Raw genomic sequence first — 19134 nt, 5'->3', positions numbered from 1 at the left:
CTGTACTAGCCTCGGCGCCCCTCCTCCATTCCTCCTTCTCTCTTCCGGTTGGTTGCATGGGGAATACATTTTGTGCTTTCACCTGGGAGAAAGAGAAAGGCGAGGCCAGGAAGAGAGGGGGATGGATGGCACAGGTGCGTTCAATGCAAAGCAGCTGAAGACTGGTTATGAAAACAATCACAGTGAAACTCTAGATGTTGTCAGCAGCGCGTTCTCATTGATGGCTCAGCTACCTCACCTGACTGCAAGTGCAATACACTGCTCAAAGACAGCGCTGGCAAACAATGCAGGTAAATGTATGACTCTTTAATTTCAATAAGTTACTGTTCATTTGAAACAGAGTAGTTTGACGTCCTCCGCAGCTTCACTGTGCCCAGACTAATTTGCTGATAAGTGTGCTCCAACTTCTAATTGCTCAGTAGTCTCTAATGCCAGTTCTTGTGCTGATTAATGTGACTTTTTGTCCCACACAGGTGTGATGCAGATGTTTGAGCAGTCTCAGTCCTCGCTCACCAGGATTTCTCATGCAGCTTCCAGCGGACATTCAGCCAGAAGAGGTGGTACATTTCTCAGTGTTTCACCATAAGTAAAGCAATCACAGCGCGTTCTTTAATTCATCTTGGTAACATTTTGTTTTTTTGTGGAAAAGGATGAAGATGGGTAAGGTCTGTGCAGCAGTCACTTAGATTAGTCAGAGTTAAGCATGGCAGTGTAATGAGTTACAGGACTGATTAATGTCTCCTATAACGGTACAAAAGCCATTTGACCCTGTTGTCTCATTCTTATAGGATAACAGCCGTCTGCAAACATTTGAGTCAACAAAGTCATAGTCATGGCCAAGGAGAGCGCTGAATCTGGTATGTTTTATGTGATCTTTCCTTTTCATTCACCTGCTGCATCTTCATGTTGCAGTACTTACTGATGCTGTACTGTACATTCAGAGGGGAATGAGTATTTGATGTGTCATATCTAGCATATCTAGTGTTTCTCCTAATGCACATCATGTTTCTACAATCAGTTCTAGCTTCTCATGACTCTGACCCCCTTTGAGATATGATTAACAGCAGTACATTACATACACTTACACTTACATTACATACACTCATCTGTTGTCTGCCGACAAAAATCATACGTTAAATCTCTTTGTCCAAATGCAAAGCTGGACAGTGAGTGTGACTAATGTGTTTCTGACAGGCCTCACATGGGAGGTGAGGGCAAACAGTCGCCACTACCACAAACATAAACAGAAGAAATCCTTCCTGTGCTTCCACTGGGGGCGATATGCGGTGAGTCAGTCGCCATGCGTGCTTCCCACCACATGGGACCCCAACGCCTGTTGGCACACTGATGCATTGAGACACATGTTAATGTGTTGGTATATACGTTTCCCCTGTGCTTCTCTCTCACTCCCTGTTGCTCTTCTCGCCGGTTGTCAGGATAATGTGGTGCGCAGCTACAAGTACTCTCCCCTGACTTTTCTGCCTCTGACGCTGTTTGAACAGTTCCAGCGAGCGGCCAATCTCTACTTCCTTCTCATAATGGTGTTGCAGGTCAGATAAAAGCTCTGTTGTTCTATCTACTCAACATCTGGATATTTAAACTAGACTTATAATAAAGAAATTGGCACATTTCTTACAGGGAAATCTACATGTCCTGTTTTATTATATCTTGTATCATATTGCATTACAAGCTATGATAATAATTCATATTTGTATGACATTTTTCAAGCAACAAACTAACCCGTAATGATAACATCAAAACAGAATTTTAGAATTATTACATTGGCATACCTAATCAGCATTGGAACATTGCAACAACACTTGAAATTTAGTTTGGGTGGCTCCCATTTCTCCTGATAGCTGTTGAGGTGTTTCTACACTTTGATTAGAGTCCAACTGTGGTAAATTAAATTGACTGGACTTGATTTGGCCTGCTCGTCTCCATACCAGGCCTCACAGCTGCAGTATTAGAAGCCAAAAACTGTGCCTATAGAGCTCAGAGACAGGATTGCTGCAAGGCACAGATCTGGGGAAGGCTATAAAAAACATTCAGCTGCACTGAAGGATCCCAAGAGCATAGTAGCCTCCATAATTATCATAATTATTAAATGGAGGAGGTTTGGCACAACTAGAACTGGGGACTTAGTAAGACTAAGAACCCAGTGTCCCCTTTACCTGAGCCCCAGAGGTCCTGTATTGAGATCGAACAAAGGAACAAAACTGGCCATGGTTGAGGGAAAGCTGAAGTACAGAGATTCCTCTGTGTAAACCTGTTCCACTGTGCTCAGGACCTCAGATTGGGCCGAAGGTTCACCTTCCAACATGCTAACGATCCTAAGGATACAGATAAAACAACACAGGAGTACCTCAGACACAACTCTGTGAATGTCTTTGAGTGGCCCAGCCAGGGACCTGACTTGAACCCTGTCAAACATCTCTGGAGAGACCTGACATGAGCTGTCCATCCAAAATGAAGTAAAAAAAAACAGGAGTCTGAATGTTTTCTAGATGCACTGTGGTTTGTATAAATAGTACTGTGAGCGTCTGTGTTTATACCATGTGTGGCCTTCTGTGTAGAGACATACTTACATGTACATGTGGTTACCAGTGTGTCCCTATCATCTCGTCCGTTCCCTGGTACGTCACCATCATCCCACTGCTCACTGTACTCTCCGTGAGGGGGCTGAAAGACCTCTCCAATGACATGGTGAGACCACCGCACACTTCCTCATCCACCTACTCTCAGCTTGGGGGAGCTAGCAGGGGGAAAAGTCCCTCAGGCAATTAATGCACATGCTCACACACAAATGCACGATCTTAAGCACAAATATACGACCGGCATGCATTTATGCACCTGGCACTTAAGCATGTTCACATTCTTTTCTCTCCTTCATTGTCCTCATTGACTCCTTGTCCTCTCCTCATTGACAAAACCAGTCATCCCAGTAGCATTAATTTTCTCTCCTATCATTAAAGCTTTTCCTTTTAAATGCAGGCGTGATGTTTTGCATGGAGAATTCTCTGGTTAAGTGCATCACTGAGTTACAGTCGTTAACAGCTCTGGGTGAAACGCTTGCTTGACCCCTCTCTATTGACTAATCATTTAGTGGAGGATGTAAATCTCCCAGCTGGTGTCACTGTAGAGCCTCGTAATGGCGTTTCTCCTTTCTCCTCTTCAACCTTTCATGGCCACCCTCATTCCCTCTTGCATGCTCCATGTCCATCACTCTTTTCTTCCATCCTTGTCACCCTTTTCAATCTCTTTCTCTCCCTTCTCTCTTTTTTTTTGGTCTGTCTATGCTGTCTCCACCTCTTGTCCAGGCAAGACGACGCAGCGACTCTAAGATTAATTCCCGACCCTGTGACATTCTGATCTCCCAGAGGTGAGGACAAAGGCAGTGGGTTATCCTCTCAGGAATCAGCGCTGTTCTAGTATGAAACAGCTCTCTAATGAAGCTCTAATGAAGTGTGAACAAGTGAATCCCTAGATGGCCCCTTTGTGCATTGGAACAGGGCAAAAACACAGTGTGTTCCAAACCTTTCAAAAGGACTATAACCATTTTCTTGATTACACCTTCTCCTGTTTCTAGAGACAGTTGGGCTTCAGCAGTCCAAACAAATGAGAAATGCAATCAAGAAAATGAATAGTACATTATTATCATTAATTGATATAATTGTTGTTAAATATTCTAACAGAGATGTTTTCTCTGTTTAAAAATGTTTTTGTTTTCCTCTCAAATTACTGATAATGTGTATAATGCAGCATTATCTTTTAAAGGTTAGTAAATTGTTACCTTCTATTAGTTACAAATCATATATTGTAGTAATACAAACTGTGTTTGCAACAAGTAACTTAAAGCACATTTTAATATGTGAAAGCATTTTTTTTACCTGCTCGCTCAACTGTCTTCTGTTTCAGTTTCAATACAGTACAATGGAAGGACTTATGTGTGGGAGATGTACTGCGGATCCACAAAGACCAAGTGATCCCTGTGAGATGTTCAATATACAAAAAAATCTAAAAGTGTCTGATTTATCATTTGTAAAGTAGAATAAACTTGCATTAGTGATGCAACTAGGGTGTTAAGCTTCACTATATACAGCTGTTTTAGCATATGCATGTGAAGTATTTTCATAAAATACAACATTTCAGCAATGAGTTCTGCAGATGCTGAATTTAGAAGTATTAAATAAATAAACGATTATTACATTAATTAAGAAATGTTTAAACTTTCCACCACATTTTTTTTCTTTCCTCCCAGGCAGACCTTCTTCTCCTTTGTAGTTCAGAGCCTCACAGTCTGTGCTATGTGGAAACAGCGGACATCGATGGGTAAAGACCATCATCTTCACTCATTCTGATACCTTGTTCAGTTAAAAATGTCTGAAATAGAAATTTAATTGATTATTTGATTCAATTCACATCACAAACTTTGCAAGTAATTGTACAAGTTATCTCGAACATAACTCTGAGTAATATTAGTGACAGTGTTTTTTATATAATTTAACATTAATAATAATAATATTACTAGCAGAAAAAATTAAGTCCTGCAACATTATTTTAAAAAATAAATATAGTGTAAAAATAAAGATAGTGACACATATAGAGGGGTTATACAGAAATTTATGAGGTGACTTTAAAGCTTTTAGTGGCCCAAGTTCTCCGGTTTTGTAGCCTTAGGGCCTGGACAGCAAAAAGTTGGTGATGTTTTAAAATCTAAAAAAATGTTAGAGACACTGAAACAGCCAGAGGGCTCCTTCTGGCACAACCGAGGCTCAATAGTGTCACCGAGGGCAGAAAGGCTAAATGACACATTTTGTGTCACTCTGTATACCTGTCATCAGTATAATCTCAAAATCATCTAATGGACAGAATGTCAATTTGTGCAATTGCAATATCAATTTTGTTCTTCATCATTTCACCTAATGTTGCTTCTTACACAGGAAATTAAGAAGCCTTGTATATGATTATTTACATCCCAGGTCATCTTAACCTCTGCATTTTCATTGTGGATGACTTGTAAATGCTATTTTTGTGCATGCAGAGAGACCAACCTTAAGTACCGTCAGGCCCTCGCTGCTACACACACTGAGTTGACCTCTTTCCCATCAGACGATGATCTTGCTGCATTTGATGGTGAATAAATGTTTTCTATTAACTATGTAGATGTGCAGAGTAAACTTTTTTAAGAAATGGCAGTTCTTTAAAGGTAACCTCTCACTATGTAGGTGTTGTACTCTGTGAGGAGCCCAACAATCGGCTGTACATCTTCAGAGGCCAGCTGCTCTGGCGAGGAGAGTGTCATCCGCTGGACAGTGAGCACATCCTCCTGAGGGGAACAGTCCTACGCAACACAGAGTTTGCTTACGGCTTGGTCGTATACACTGGTAAATGTGAAAAAATGTTTTCACTTCAATTCAGTTTGTTCAAGAGAATATTTATATGGATCTCTCTATGAAACTTTCTATGCCTGAGAGAAGTTGGAGAGGCCCACAGAGACGCACTGTGTGATAGCAGAGATATGGCTGTGGCAGAGTGTTTTGTTTCCAGGGCACCTATCCTGATTTCACCTTCTACTGTGGCCTCCACTAGCTTCAATGACAAATTTTATTATGCAGAATGCCCTATTCGGCTAATTATGGACAGTACTTAACACTTGCAGGAGTGGGTCTGTTAACGTCTGGCAGATTACAGGTTCCTCCTGTCTTTTAAGTGATCATTGATCGGATATTATTGGACCAGGCAAAGGTGTCATGGATCTCACAGCTATGACCCTGGTAAAGCAGATCAATAGATCAAAACCTTCCAGAGATGGGTTTTATACCATTCATCAGACGTTAGCTATTGGTATGACCCCAATTCATCCTGTCTATAACTCTTACCTCTCCTCACAGACACACTTTACATAGCCTACTTTAAATTAAGCACGATCAGGGTTGATACAGTTTTGCAGGACTAAGTTCATACCCATTCTCTGTCCTTGAACAATCTGACGATACAGTATGGCACACATGCTCAGTTTTGTCATTTTTACACATGCAGCTCTGTGTCCTTCAGCAGTCTGTGTGAGATTGAGGCAACATCACTGGAAAACATAATGTGATATTTTATTGATCCCTGCGAGGGAAATTCTCTCTTCCCCCTGACATCTCTGCACAGGGGTCAGATCCCCCCTGGAGCTGCTAGTGATTCAGCAACCTGCTCAAGGGCACGTCAGTAGAGGCCTGCTGACACGAGGGCTTGAACTCTCACCCTCTGGCTGCAGGATGGTCTTCCAACTACTTCGGCCAAGCCGTTGCAGCGATAGCGGCTAATAGTTGTCTGTTCTGTGCCAGGCGCAGACACTAAGATCCTGAGGAACTCTGGGAAACTGAAACTGAAGAGGACTCGGACAGAACAAGTTTTCAACAGAGTGGTGATTGGGGTGAGTGGGTAAAGGGCAGGTGGTGATGAACATGAGGCATTTTGTAGAACTCTTGTTGTTAACTGTGTGTGTTTATATTGTGCATCTCCAGATAATCGTGTCCGTGCTGCTGGCAGTGCTGCTTCTTGCCATTGGCAATGGAGTGTTTTCAAGTAAGGTCATGAGCCAGACGTGGGCTCTCTCTGCCCTGATGGTTAACAGCAACCCAGTCTACAATGCGTTCCTGGTCTTTTGGAGCTACATCATCCTGCTCAGCCCGGCCATGCCTATAGCCCTCTACATCTCGTTAGTCCCATCCACAGCACTGCATACTACCGCTTTTACATGCACTTGTGTTTATCGTGTATATGTCTTTAATGCCTTTTTATCCACAGGTTTGAGGTGATCCATACCATCCACAGCCTGTTTATTGGCTGGGATATAGAGATGTATTGGCAACAGACAGACAAACCAGCCCAGGCCAGGAACACCTCACTGAGTGAGGAGCTCGGCCAAGTGGGATACCTGCTAAGTGACAAAACTGGGACACTAACACAGAACCGCCTGCTCTTCAGACAGTGCTGTATAGCTGGGGAGGTGTATGGTAACAACAAAGTTATTATATGACAGATCATTTTCATTATTTTCTTACAGAGTTCTTCTGTTTAGCAAAAAATGAAATGTCTCAGGACCTCATGGTGTGCCACATAAAATCACCAGTGTCTCCTGATTTTTCACAAATTATTGATGTAACTTTCACTCAAAATTCCTTAGTAGCAACTTATGTAGACATCTAGTCAAAAGTTAAGTAAAACTAAACTGCTGTAGAGATTGGTATAGCGAGTTGAAATTTAATCTGTGTACACAATAGAGGCCGTCCACTGTTGTTATAACAAAAGATTTAAAGCACACAAGAAAGCTCTTTTGTCTTGTTTTAGGTCCAGGAATATGTGAAGTTACACATATAGACTGTCCCGTCTACGCGACACAGTAATTTGCTTCGTTATATATTAATTTATGAAACACAAGTTGTTAATGACTAGAGAGCAAAGTGTTCTCAGTGGCTTACAGTGGAACAAATATCCGTCTGGAGAGTCATTCCTCGAGAGAGAGTGTTCACAACAGGAGACACTTTAACATGCTCGTATCCAACAGCAACAAACCCATCCACTGAACACTGAACTGCTTTTTTTATATCATTTAATATAATAATTTCTCTGCCTTCTTAGGTGATGCCTCAGTCAGGGCAGAGGACGTTGAGGTATCATTCAAGTACACCCAAATCAGTATCATTGAACAACTGTGTTCTTTGTTTTTGTTGCCATTAGCTCCAGTCATACTTTATTTATTTTAACTACAACTATGGCACTGTGTAATGTCAGTGCCCTGTGTCATGATTTTTCTTCTGCGCGTGCAGCCCATGGACTTAAGTTGGAATCCGTACTCCTGTGGTGGTTTGTTCATGTCAGCTCCCAGCCTGGTGCAGAAGCTCAGACAACAGCAGTGTCCACTCAGCAGACAGTTTCTCACAGCACTGTCTTTGTGTCACACCGTCATGGCAGAGTGGAAAAATGGTGAGCCTGAGCGTGTGCCTAGGGGCACCTCAGAAATTTAAATGGAGGATTCAGTCTTGCCAAATATTTTAATGGCTGGCACATTCCTTCAGAGGCTCCGGTTTACCAGGCTGCGTCCCCAGATGAGATGGCTCTCGTTAGCGCAGCCAGGGAACTGGGCTGGGCCTTCCTTTCTAGGACAAGAGACTTCATTGTTGTCTCTGAGCTGGGTGTTACTCTGCAATATCAGCTGCTGGCACTGCTGGATTTTACCAGCAAGAGGAGACGTATGTCTGTACTCGGTGAGAGTAGCCCTCGACACAACTAAAATGTCTGACAATGTCCTGTAATTGTTTGTAATTACTCTTTCGCTCCCATCTTTTTTTGTCTGAATATTGGTTTTATGTTGTTTCCCAGTTCGGGAGCCTGATGGTGGAATAAAACTGTACTGTAAAGGAGCAGATATAGTGATCCTGGATAGACTGCAGAGGGACACTCCATATCTGGAAAAGACTGAAAGAGCCCTTGAGGTGAACTAGAATTTTTACTGAACCAGTAGCATGTGCTCTATAGCAGTTTGTAGTTTGCATATTAACTATTTTTTCAGCAGCAGTATAACCAAATGGTGTGTAAAGACCCATTATGTCAGAGAAGTTATGTGATAAATACTGCAAGATAAATTACATTGTTTATAATTGCTCGTGAGTCAAAATCGATCTTCCACTGTCTTTCAACTGTCTGATCACTTTGTTGAAAGTTGTTAAATGTCCATTGATAGTTCTTGAACAATAATCTGTATGGTTTTCAAGAAAATTGCGTTAGTGGTCTTCTGTTTAGTCCTCCTGAGACAGTTGAGCAATGCATGCCTGTCTGAAATGTTTATCTAGTGTTCTCTGTGTCGATCCTTCAGTCCTGACAGAAACATCAGTGTGCAATGTGCAGCCTATCAAGTAACACGGTAACTTATCTTCTGTCAGCTGTTTGCACAGGCCAGTCTGAGGACTTTGTGCATTGCAGTTCGATCTGTTCCTGAGGCATCATGGGAGCAATGGAGTAAAACTCTGGCACCGTCTGTTGCCATGGTGACCTGTGACCGTGAGGCGCTGCTGGAAAAGCTATATGATGAGATGGAGACAGAGCTACAGGTGGGCTCCTCCTTGTGATTTTATGTTTATCGTCAATCCTCCTTGAAAGTGGTACAGCTAATCATTGACACAGCATGAGCTGTACAGAAAACTCTTAAAATCAAACTTGTCCCTAGTGGTTCCTGCCCTTTATATTTTCTTTTAATGAAAAGCTACTCATATCTTTGTCTTCTTGTTACTTTTACACGACTTTGCAATGAAGCCAATATCCTGTAAGAAGCGCTAACTGTTTTTGTAGCTTGTGGGAGTGACAGCAATAGAGGACCGACTTCAGGAGGGCGTCCCTGAGACTATTTCTCTGCTTCAACAGGCTGAAATTAAAGTATGGGTCCTGACTGGGGACAAAAAAGGTATTATGACATATAACACTGAGGGGGCCACCATCATTTCGAATGATTCAAATCTCATTGTGATATCTGTCTATTTCTCTCTCTTTGCAGAGACTGCAGTGAATGTTGGATATTCTTGTAAGCTACTGGATACGGATACCAGATTACTAGAATGGCAGGAGCTGAGGTTAGCACTGATAACAATACACAAACACACACACGCACGCACACACCAGCACCATCTCATTGATCTTTGTGTGTTTGCCTGTGCAGACAGATACTCCAGTCCCCAGACCCAGGGGTCAGTTTCTTCAAGGCCAGACAGACAGAGCTGTGGGCTGTAGACAACAAGACGGCTAGAGCAAAGACTGCTGTGGTCCTCACCGGACCTGAGCTGGTAAACATTAAATGTACAGGAAATTGGTTTGTCCTGTAGTTTTCAAGTGGGCGAGTAGCTGTCATCAAATAGTTTCTAAATGACTCTGTATGATGCAAAACTGTAGTGTTTTAGTCTGAGGGTGAGAGAAAATAATGCAAACAAAATGCCAGCCTTTAATGATTTTGTACCCCAGGCAGAGTTTAACCAGAGGCCAGAATGGGGCGCTACGTTCATGAGTGTAGCAGAACAGTGTCAGTCGGTGCTATGCTGCCGTGTAACGCCTGGCCAGAAGGCTGACATCGTGACACTGGTCAAAAAACACACCAGCTCAATCACCATGTCCATTGGGGATGGTGCCAATGATGTGAACATGATCAAGAGTAAGTGTGGTGCCAAAAAAAAAAAAAAAAGCTAACAGAGAAAATGTGCTTTTGTGGCTAAACTGTAGATAGAACAGGTTGCTCAGTGGATTCTGTGTTCATATTTACATGTGTCTTTTTTTATTTCTATCCATTTCTATGTACCATTGTTATCCAAAAGCGGCTCATGTTGGTGTCGGGATAGCAGGAATAGAAGGAGGTCAGTCAGTGCAGAACGCAGACTTTGCATTGTCCCAGTTCAGATTTCTGCAAAGGCTGCTACTGGTCCATGGACGCTGGTCATACCTTCGCATTTCCATCTTCCTGCGCTACTTCCTCTTTAAGACCTGTGGTTTTGCTCTTGTGCACATATGGTTTGGTTTCTTTAATGGCTTCAGTTCTCAGGTTAGACACATATGTATTAAATTCAATGACTTTAAACCTTAAAGTTAAAAATGGATAAAATGTACATTGATTCAATTTTTTCTCTGTTGCAGCCTCTGTATGAGACATGGTTCATTGCTCTCTACACTGTCTGTTACACAGCAGCCCCAGTGATGTGTGTAGCCTGCTTTGAACAGGTGTAATGGTGTTTTTTTTCTATATGCTATTTAGCCAAATGAACATTTCTGTAGTAATACTCACAGCCTCCCTCTTTGTGTCACAGGATGTGAGTTCAGAAATCAGCCTGAAACAGCCGGAGCTGTACAAGCATGGGCAGAGACAGGAGCTCTCCAGCTCCCTGACGCTGTGCTTGGCTCTTCTGTATGCGGTCTACTCATCACTTGTTCTGTTCTTCTTTCCTGTTGGAGTTTTCTACGATACAGCCTATGACTACCAGACCATGGCGATCACTGTTGCCATGGCAGCCACGTTTACCGCCACAGTTGAGGTCAGGGTCATAATTTACACCGGTGCAAGTAAACTAGAGAAACTTCAAGTAAAATTATGATAAAGTGTTTTACTAAAGTAGGTGAGAAGTAACAGGTGATACAATATTTAAACACGTGTCTGAGTGTAACATTCTTAAAGGATAATACAGTATAACAATAGTTCTGCTTTGAAACATCATAGGTGATGGACACATCTGTACATTTTCATCTGTACTATATAAAACTTATTTTGTACACTGCACAATAACATCTGTTTAAGTTCAGTAAAAAATGCAATTAATAAAATGAGTAAATTGTTATCATTGATTGATTGTTTAGTTACATGCAAGAGGTTTAACTGTGTAGCCAGCAAATAAATCAGAAGGATTTACAATGTTACAATGATAATTTTACTTGAAGGAGAAAATCCAGCTTCATTTAATCAGAAAAATGTATTACAGTTTCCATCCTCACATTTGGAACAAAGCACTGTTCTGTATATCCAGGTTCCCCATCCTCCCCCTCTTCTAATTCCAGTGTTTCTTTTTGTCTTTCAGATTATTATGGTGACCAAATACTGGACAAAGCACAATATTGCAGCTGTGTGTATCTCTGTGGTGTTGATGTTCATCTGTATGAGGATCACTCACAATGCCCGTCTGTTTGAGAGGTCACCCGCTGACTATATCTTTATCGGTACGCTCAGATATGCTCATCTCAGTGCAGGCCTTCTCTTTATTTATTTCTGTCTCTCGAATGATGTTGCTCCTCACTCTGTTATCATCCCATTACTGCAGGAACTACAGATACAAATATATGTAGCTTAGATCAGCACAGCATAAAATGGCCCTTTCAACACTTCAGGGTGAAGTGATGAATGGATCAGATTGTTTGTGAGCAAGTCTGATTGTTCTGTTTGCTTTTCATCAGGTGTGTCTGATCAGGCCTTCGTCGATCCAGTTGTGTGGCTCACAGCTCTGCTCACTGCCTGGATGGCTGTGTTGCCCTCAGTTGCTGCCTACGCCCTCACTGTGATCATCTCTGTCCACAACAAACACAAGGTGAGGTGTTAAAAGTAGAAGGAACAGAACAGGAAAAAATAAACATACTTGCTGCTGTAGGAGGTTCCAAAACATAATGAATTGACTTTTGATTAAACATTTGTAAGGGCAAAAACATTTACTGATCATTTTCACCTGGCTCGACTTAGATTCACAGTGTGTCCCAGCAACCAGTGGAGCTGAGGTCAAGGTTCACAAGGGGGACATCTCTCCGCCGTTCCTCTTACGCTGTCTCTCAGGGGGCCGGACCTGGACGCCTCATTACGTCGGGAACCTGCATCCGCAGCACGGTGCCAGCAGCGGACGAGAAGGTGACTGCAAGTAATAACCTCACAGAGCCGCAAGACCAAAGACACACGAAGGACAATAATAATGCACCACATGGCAGATGAATAAGAATCAGCAAATGTCAGATCATATACTGTTTTCTGCAGCATAGGATTCAGCCTCATTTGTATGTACAGTATGTTTTGTATGTGGTTTTTCAGCAGAGCAGAAACTCTCTTGTATGGCTACTATTTTCCAATAAAGTAAATGAGATAATATAAAAAAATATATGATCCACTATAAATATAGTTTATTACCTTTACATAGACATTTTACCAATAAATGCTGTATGCTGAGGACACTGGGGATTTCCTTTGAACATCAAACACAACACAATAAATCGACAGCTGCGCTTTGTTTTACAATTGTTTTATTTGTTAATTTATTTCAAAACACGCAATTTTACCCATATTTTCCTTTTAAGTTTTTATTTTTCTGTAACAGTTATTACTCAGATTTTTTTCCTTCTCAAAAGTCTCAGCTAGAGTGAAACTAAAAGTCCTCCACAGGCTCTCCGGCTTCTGCAGTGGGAGGAGGGAAAAGAGGCTTTCTGACCAGACGTGTGTGAGTGGCTTTATCCCTCGAGTGTGGGAGTTTACACCAGTGTTTGTGTATATGTATATATGTGTGTGTATGTGTGTGTTTAAGTGCAATCGGTGGAACGTCCACATGGCCGATAAAGCATGGGACCCGTAGAACAGCCCAGAGAGCCGAACATTGTCTTCTAGGTTTGGTAGCCAGATTGTCATCCCACTGATTTCATCTTTGGTTTCAGCAAACACTCTCAAAAGGCAGACTCACTCTCTCCAGCATGTGCCTGTGTCTGTTTGTGTGTCTGTCTGTCTGTACGAGTGCAATATAAGCCACCATCTCCAGACGACTTTGTAAACTTAAGTAAGTACAATGTAAGTGTCTTTGCATTGATTGTGGCCCTTCCTTGGCGCTGGAGACAAAGACAGTCAAACATTGTAGATCAATGGAGCCATGATCGGGGAGGATCAGCAAACATCAACATGGACTCCATTTTGATGTCAATGGCAGTTTGGGGCATTCGTGTAAAGCAGTACGACATCAGTGTTGTGGAACGTGGGGTGCTGTAGTGCTCTCCTCTCCCCAGCCACTCTCTACTAAATCCTGGGCTGGGGTCGCTCCGCACTCTCTGAGCTCACGGAAAGGATGGGTGGGGCATGGGAAGGAGTCACGGGGGTCAACATGTGTGTGTAAATGTCTGGGAAAGGGGGGGGTTACACTCTGACCCAGCAGCAACGATTAAAATTGGGGGGGTCAGGTGTTTGCATAGTTCTCTGTGCAAAAGCCACCAACCGGAGCCATTTTTTATTCCTCGCGGCTGGTTACATCATCATTAGAGTAGCAGGAAATCGTGGTGGGTGATGGGAAATATGATCTTAGTACCACAGCTCTATTTATTTTATTTTTTTTTTTTTTAACTCCTGCAGTGTCAGTAGAGTGAAAGGTGACATGGGATGAAGAGGAAATGAATTTCAAATGAGTTGAATGAGTTTCGTTTTGGAGTGTGTGTGTGTGTGTGTGTGTGTGTCGTGTCGAGCATTGGGATGGAAGATGGATCTATGAGGGGAGTGGTGGTGGGGCAGTCATTTGGCAGTCGGGCACTACAGCTTGTCACAGTACAGAGAGCTTCTTTTCCCTTGATTTTATTCTTTCGTCCTCCCCTTCCTCCTCCCCACTGGCCTGCCCTCTCTCTACCTTTTTTCTTGTTTTGAAACTGATTGTCTTCTACCATCACAAAGACACTTGGTTCTGATTGATTAACAGGTAACAGAAGAGGGAGAGCACAGTGTGACTGGGGGTGTCTACATCAGTTTCACTGGCAACCTATTCGTCCCTACAACGAAATGACACGCATATGCTGTTTGACAGTACATGCCGACAACATTTCCGGGTTGGACGATCAGTTGCCAAATGATACTGTGGTTAGTTGGTTGGTCAGTCAGTAAGAAATGGTTTCAAATTTTTGCATGACAAATATTGCAACCCATAGTAAAGGAGCATAAAAAAAGAAAACACTTTGTCTTTCACATAGGTACAAATGAACACACACATACACAGATTGAAGAAAAGCATGTAGACAGACATTCAGGGATACTGAGGGCCCCTCAGGCCTGTGTGTGTCCCTCTGATTAACTCCAAGTAAACAGCCCGTCTTTGGAAAAGCAAGACACACATTTCAGGACCCGAGTGAGGACCACAAGCTGAGGAATGGAGATTGAACTCTATTGATTAGTAGGAGAGGAATTTGACCTCCCCCAGCACACACTGCCCCCTACTGTCTGGATTTATATACATCAAAGAAACATGGGGAAAGAGGGAAGGGTTGCAACAGCACATGCACACAACCAGTGACTCCAACAGTGACGGAAATTCTAAAAACAAGGACCCCTCCAATGCCTAAAACCCAAATCCTCCCGCCCATTTTTTTGTTTCAATAACCAAAAATATCCCCCACCCTATCTCCACCCGCTCCCAAGTCTTTCCTTTCTCCTCCTCTCCCCACAAAATCACAGGTCATTCCTGTTGGTTTCTATACAGTTATACAATATCCATGCACAAAAGAAAAAAAAAAAAGTGCACCTTCTTTTCAATGAGAGGTGCTGGTCTTTAATATTCTAAGAACATCAGGAGCACTTGAACACACCCAGGAACTTTTCAAAGTAACTGATTTTTTTTTCAGAGAAAAGACAACTTAAAGGCAGAAGAAAGCTAATAATGAGTAAAATGTTATTCCTCCTTTGGTTTAACATCAGATTTTTGGTTTAGAATTCAGCCCAAATCATGTTTTTGTCATTTCTTTCTTTCTTTTTTTTGTTTTTTTCCGCCCTACACATGTACCCGCCTGTGAGAGAGCTCTACACTCGTCAGTGAGTAGATCTGGCCCCTCACCCTATTTTCTAGCCTTCTCTTCTGTGTCTTCTTTTCCCCTAGTTAACCCTCCACAGAAACATTCACAATGTCTTTTCCTTTATGAAAACAGTAAGTACATGCCGTAGCAAAAACAAACAAGAGAACGTACGAGAAAAATGAGCAAACAAATAAAAGGAATTTAACAGTATAAAGCTTCAAGTCACAAGTTCCAAAACTAACTATCATAGTATCATAGTTTCATAATCATTGTTATCATTAGCAGTATTATTTTCAGTTTTAAATTACATAAAGTTTACATGAAAGGTTTTTGAGGTATTTCAGAATTAATTGTCAACACACGCCTACCGAGTCTTAGCACTAGCCAGGGGGAGAGGTCGACTGGACAGACAAGATGGAGGGAGGAGAGAATTGGTGTCTATAAACTGTCAGTGAGTCTTCCACACTTTGCCAGTGCAGCCTCTGTGCTTGCACGCAGTGGAAAGAGAGAGACATTACGTGGTGACCGTAGCCCTCTGTGTGCTTAGAGCCTCTGCCTTTTTACCCCCCTCTTTCTCTGTTACACAAAAATATCTCTGATGCGAGAGAGGTAATGTGGCTGAGAGTAAAAGCACACCGAGCAGAAAAAAGAAAATCCGAACACAAAGGCCGTGAGCTACTAGAAGATCAACGATACAGCAACAAAGACTCTGACAGATTAAGGAGTAACATATAATTTTGTTTCAAATAAATAGTGTATAGAAAATGTTTTATAGACTTTCTACATGATAAAGTGCTTGTATTCTAGTGTATCAAGATGGAAAGTCAATATGGGAGAAAATGCTGACACAGCCCCCACTCTGTGTCCCTCTCTTCAGCCCCCATTTCTGTCCATCCAATTATGGGTGCATTGTCTGTGTGTGAGCGCATGTTTGTAAATTGGTCTGCAGCTATATGCATGCACCCGCCTGGCTGTGTGTGTGTGTGTGTGTTTGTGTGTGTGTCCAGTGCAGTCCCACCCGTGGTTGAAGGGAAAAGGCACTCAACTCTGTCTGCAAGGCAGCCACCTCCTCCTTTGTGGCACGATGCAGTCTGACTGCACTGTTGGTATGAGTGTGTGTGTGTTTAATATCCTCAACGTGTCTGTCTGTAATAGCTTTGGACAAAGAGGGGGGGCTCTCTCTTATTTTTTGTTAGTTTTTTTGTTGTTTTTTTGTTTTGTTTTTTGGTTTGCGTCCCCCTAGGCAGTTTGGGACTGGTAGGCTGCAGTATCTTTGGTATCAGTGGCGGTTTCACAAACCACTCAGCTTAGTGAGGTAGCCACATTGGTTCTCACTACAAACAAATGTCATTTTGTCAGCCTAATACCTAGAGCTGAATCTAGCGATTTACCTTTGCTCACTGAACTGTATACCACAAATCGATTTTAGTTCATCATCCCTTGGCGACGTTAACTCACTGCTCATAGCGTCGTGAAGTTAGTCAGTGCCTCCCAATCAGCTCCTCTTCAATGACCATCTCTTATCTAATCTGCACCACTAATCTGACTACATTGTTGGAAATGCTACAGTTGCATCTTAAGACCATACAGATGACTACTGAGTCCCAAGCTTTAACCCCACCACCACCACCCTCCAATCAAACACACTGAAACAGCCAGGACATTTGGAGGTCATTGTTTCGTCCCCCTACGTCTACCCCGTTCCTGGGGCTCAGTTTAAAGGGGCTGAGAGTACCGTAGTTCTGACATGAAATGCCAAAAGAGAGAAAGCGTCCGTCCTTTATCCTTCTCTTCAGCAGCTCCCTGTTTTTCGTCTTCTCCTCCTTGCTTGTGGTAAATGTTTCCTCCGAGTCTATATTCACATAGAATGCGCAAAAAAAATATGTCCAACATCGGCCTCGTTCCTTGCATCCCTCTTTTTTTTTTTGTCAACTTTTAAAAAGTCCTTCCTTTTTGTTTTTGATTTATCAACAAGGTGCCTTACGTATGCACAACAGAGCACAATAGTAACAAGAAATAGAAACTTTGTATCTATGGTACTAATTAAATACCCGCATCAATATAGAGAGCAAGAGAGAAAGAGAGAAGGACCATGGGGTTAGAGGGACAGAGGAGGTAGAGAACCAAAGATAGAATGAGAGATTTTTCTTCTGCTTCAAAATATGTCCAGTAATGTGTTGGAGACATTTTCTTTTAGTTTTGAACACAAACTGTATGTGTGGTATCTTTGTCATTTGAGGTTTAGTTATTGTATGCCTTAAAATCAGATTCTTTTTTCTTCATTTTACTAAAAAAGTATATTTTAATTCAGTTAAAAGCTGATTGTTGGTTGCTATGGCACACGTTGCCCGTCATCAGCGGGGCGCTCTGTAGCCGTGTGTGAACCCTAGTACCATATTCTGTGATTCGCATTAAGGCAGTAAGCATTGGCACTAATTATTGTAGCATTTTGACAGCTGAGTGTGGTGGTTAGCTTTGGGGTTGGCTACTGGCAACCGTTGTGTGGGAGTAACCAGGAGATTGGGTTTGAATCACAGTCGTTGAGAGCTTTTTTTTTTTTTGCAAACAAATGGGGTGGAAAATGGACGAATGATTTGATCAAATATATGTAAGTTACACAAACCTCCACTGCACCTAAGAAGTATCCGTCTCGGCAAACCTTTTCTATTACATTTTACTTCTTTGTTCCTTTTTATCTCCTCATTGTGTGTTTTCAGTGTTTTGTATTTAGTAGTTTTGTAAGATTTGGATTGGTTAAATAAATCCCTGCCTTTGCTAAATCCCTGTTTTCAGCGTTCAGTTTAACCATCCCCCCTCCTCCAGCTTCACCGGTGCTGGTTGGATGAGGAACAACAATAGGATAATGGTTAGCTATTGATCTGCCTTCAAAGAGCTGTGAGGGCCTGAATGTGTTGTGCCATGACTTCTCCTCAGCATCTAGTGGCTCTTCCCTCCCTCTCCTCCACTCTGAACCCCCTTGCTCTGCTGGATACAGGTCTCTGCTATCGACAGCAGGGGGCACTGTTGCTCTGTCAGCACAAGCCGGCCCAGGGAGGGAGAGGTGTGCTGCTGCTGTAGTAGTGAGGCCTTTGTGTCCCCATCTCCACTGAGTTCCATGTGCTCCTCTTACATTCTGCTTTTCGTATGCAGCTGCAATGTAGTTGGCTGGATGCCCGAGTGTGTTGTTGTCGCTTGGTTCTCGGTTATTGATCAGAGGAAAAGCTCCCAGCAGAACAAGGAGCTTGTCCAGATATCTTACCCGCCTCTCCTGTTGGTCAGAGAAACACAGACTCTAGGCTCAGACTGAGAGTAACAATGACATGTCTCCCTACAGGCCTCCAACATCTGTGCAAAAAATATAGACCTGGGCCTGGAAGACCTGAGTATCTGCTGCCAAGGGTCTTGAGTTTCACCTTCAGGAGGGGTCAAGGCACCGCGCTCTCTGTCTGCATCGATTCATTTTTCAATTCATTAGTTTGCTGTATGATCAGGCTGAGCTGCACTCTGAAATGGCTGGCCATCAGGGAATACCTTTGGCTGAGGAATGAAGGAGACTACAGGAGGAGGGGGAGGTAGAGACAGAGAATTGGGAAGCCTTGTTGTTTTTTTCATAGGCTCCGTTGTTTTCTTTATGACAGCCTCGCGTGTGCAGAATGGGGGCTTGGACAATAAGGCTATGTGCTGTTCTCTCGTCAGATTTATTGCCGTTTTTTGTTTTTTTTTTCGCCCTTGTTGCTTCCATGTGCCGGCAAAGAGGGGATGTGAGAGGGAGTAAAGAGGCAGACACAAAGGAGGTGAGTGGGGAGAAAGAGCAGAATCAGTGGCTAC

General features: G+C 42.6%; 1 protein-coding gene across 2 annotated transcripts; it reads left to right on the top strand.

Annotated features, from left to right (window-relative positions):
- atp8b3 (ATPase phospholipid transporting 8B3) lies at window positions 1-12742 on the top strand. Of its 2 annotated transcripts, none has more exons than XM_026344797.1 (29): window positions 1-290; window positions 474-557; window positions 789-857; window positions 1195-1286; window positions 1437-1550; window positions 2608-2706; window positions 3321-3382; window positions 3919-3991; window positions 4262-4332; window positions 5045-5136; window positions 5229-5387; window positions 6336-6424; window positions 6516-6709; window positions 6799-7007; window positions 7633-7664; window positions 7821-7977; window positions 8070-8258; window positions 8374-8486; window positions 8934-9101; window positions 9340-9451; window positions 9542-9617; window positions 9704-9827; window positions 10003-10189; window positions 10350-10573; window positions 10666-10749; window positions 10836-11060; window positions 11598-11736; window positions 11971-12101; window positions 12251-12742. In XM_026344797.1, the coding sequence occupies exons 3-29, from the start codon at window positions 833-835 to the stop codon at window positions 12491-12493; spliced, it is 3483 nt and encodes a 1160-aa protein (XP_026200582.1). In that variant the 5' UTR covers window positions 1-290; window positions 474-557; window positions 789-832; the 3' UTR covers window positions 12494-12742. The 2 variants fall into 2 exon arrangements, with proteins under 2 accessions (XP_026200582.1, XP_026200583.1); XM_026344798.1 differs by having other exon boundaries at window positions 474-560.
- Window positions 12743-19134: the final 6392 nt, after the last annotated feature.

This window comes from Anabas testudineus, chromosome 4 (assembly GCF_900324465.2).
Source record: "Anabas testudineus chromosome 4, fAnaTes1.2, whole genome shotgun sequence".
Lineage (NCBI taxonomy): Eukaryota > Metazoa > Chordata > Actinopteri > Anabantiformes > Anabantidae > Anabas > Anabas testudineus.
This window is presented reverse-complemented; position numbering and strand designations above follow the sequence as displayed.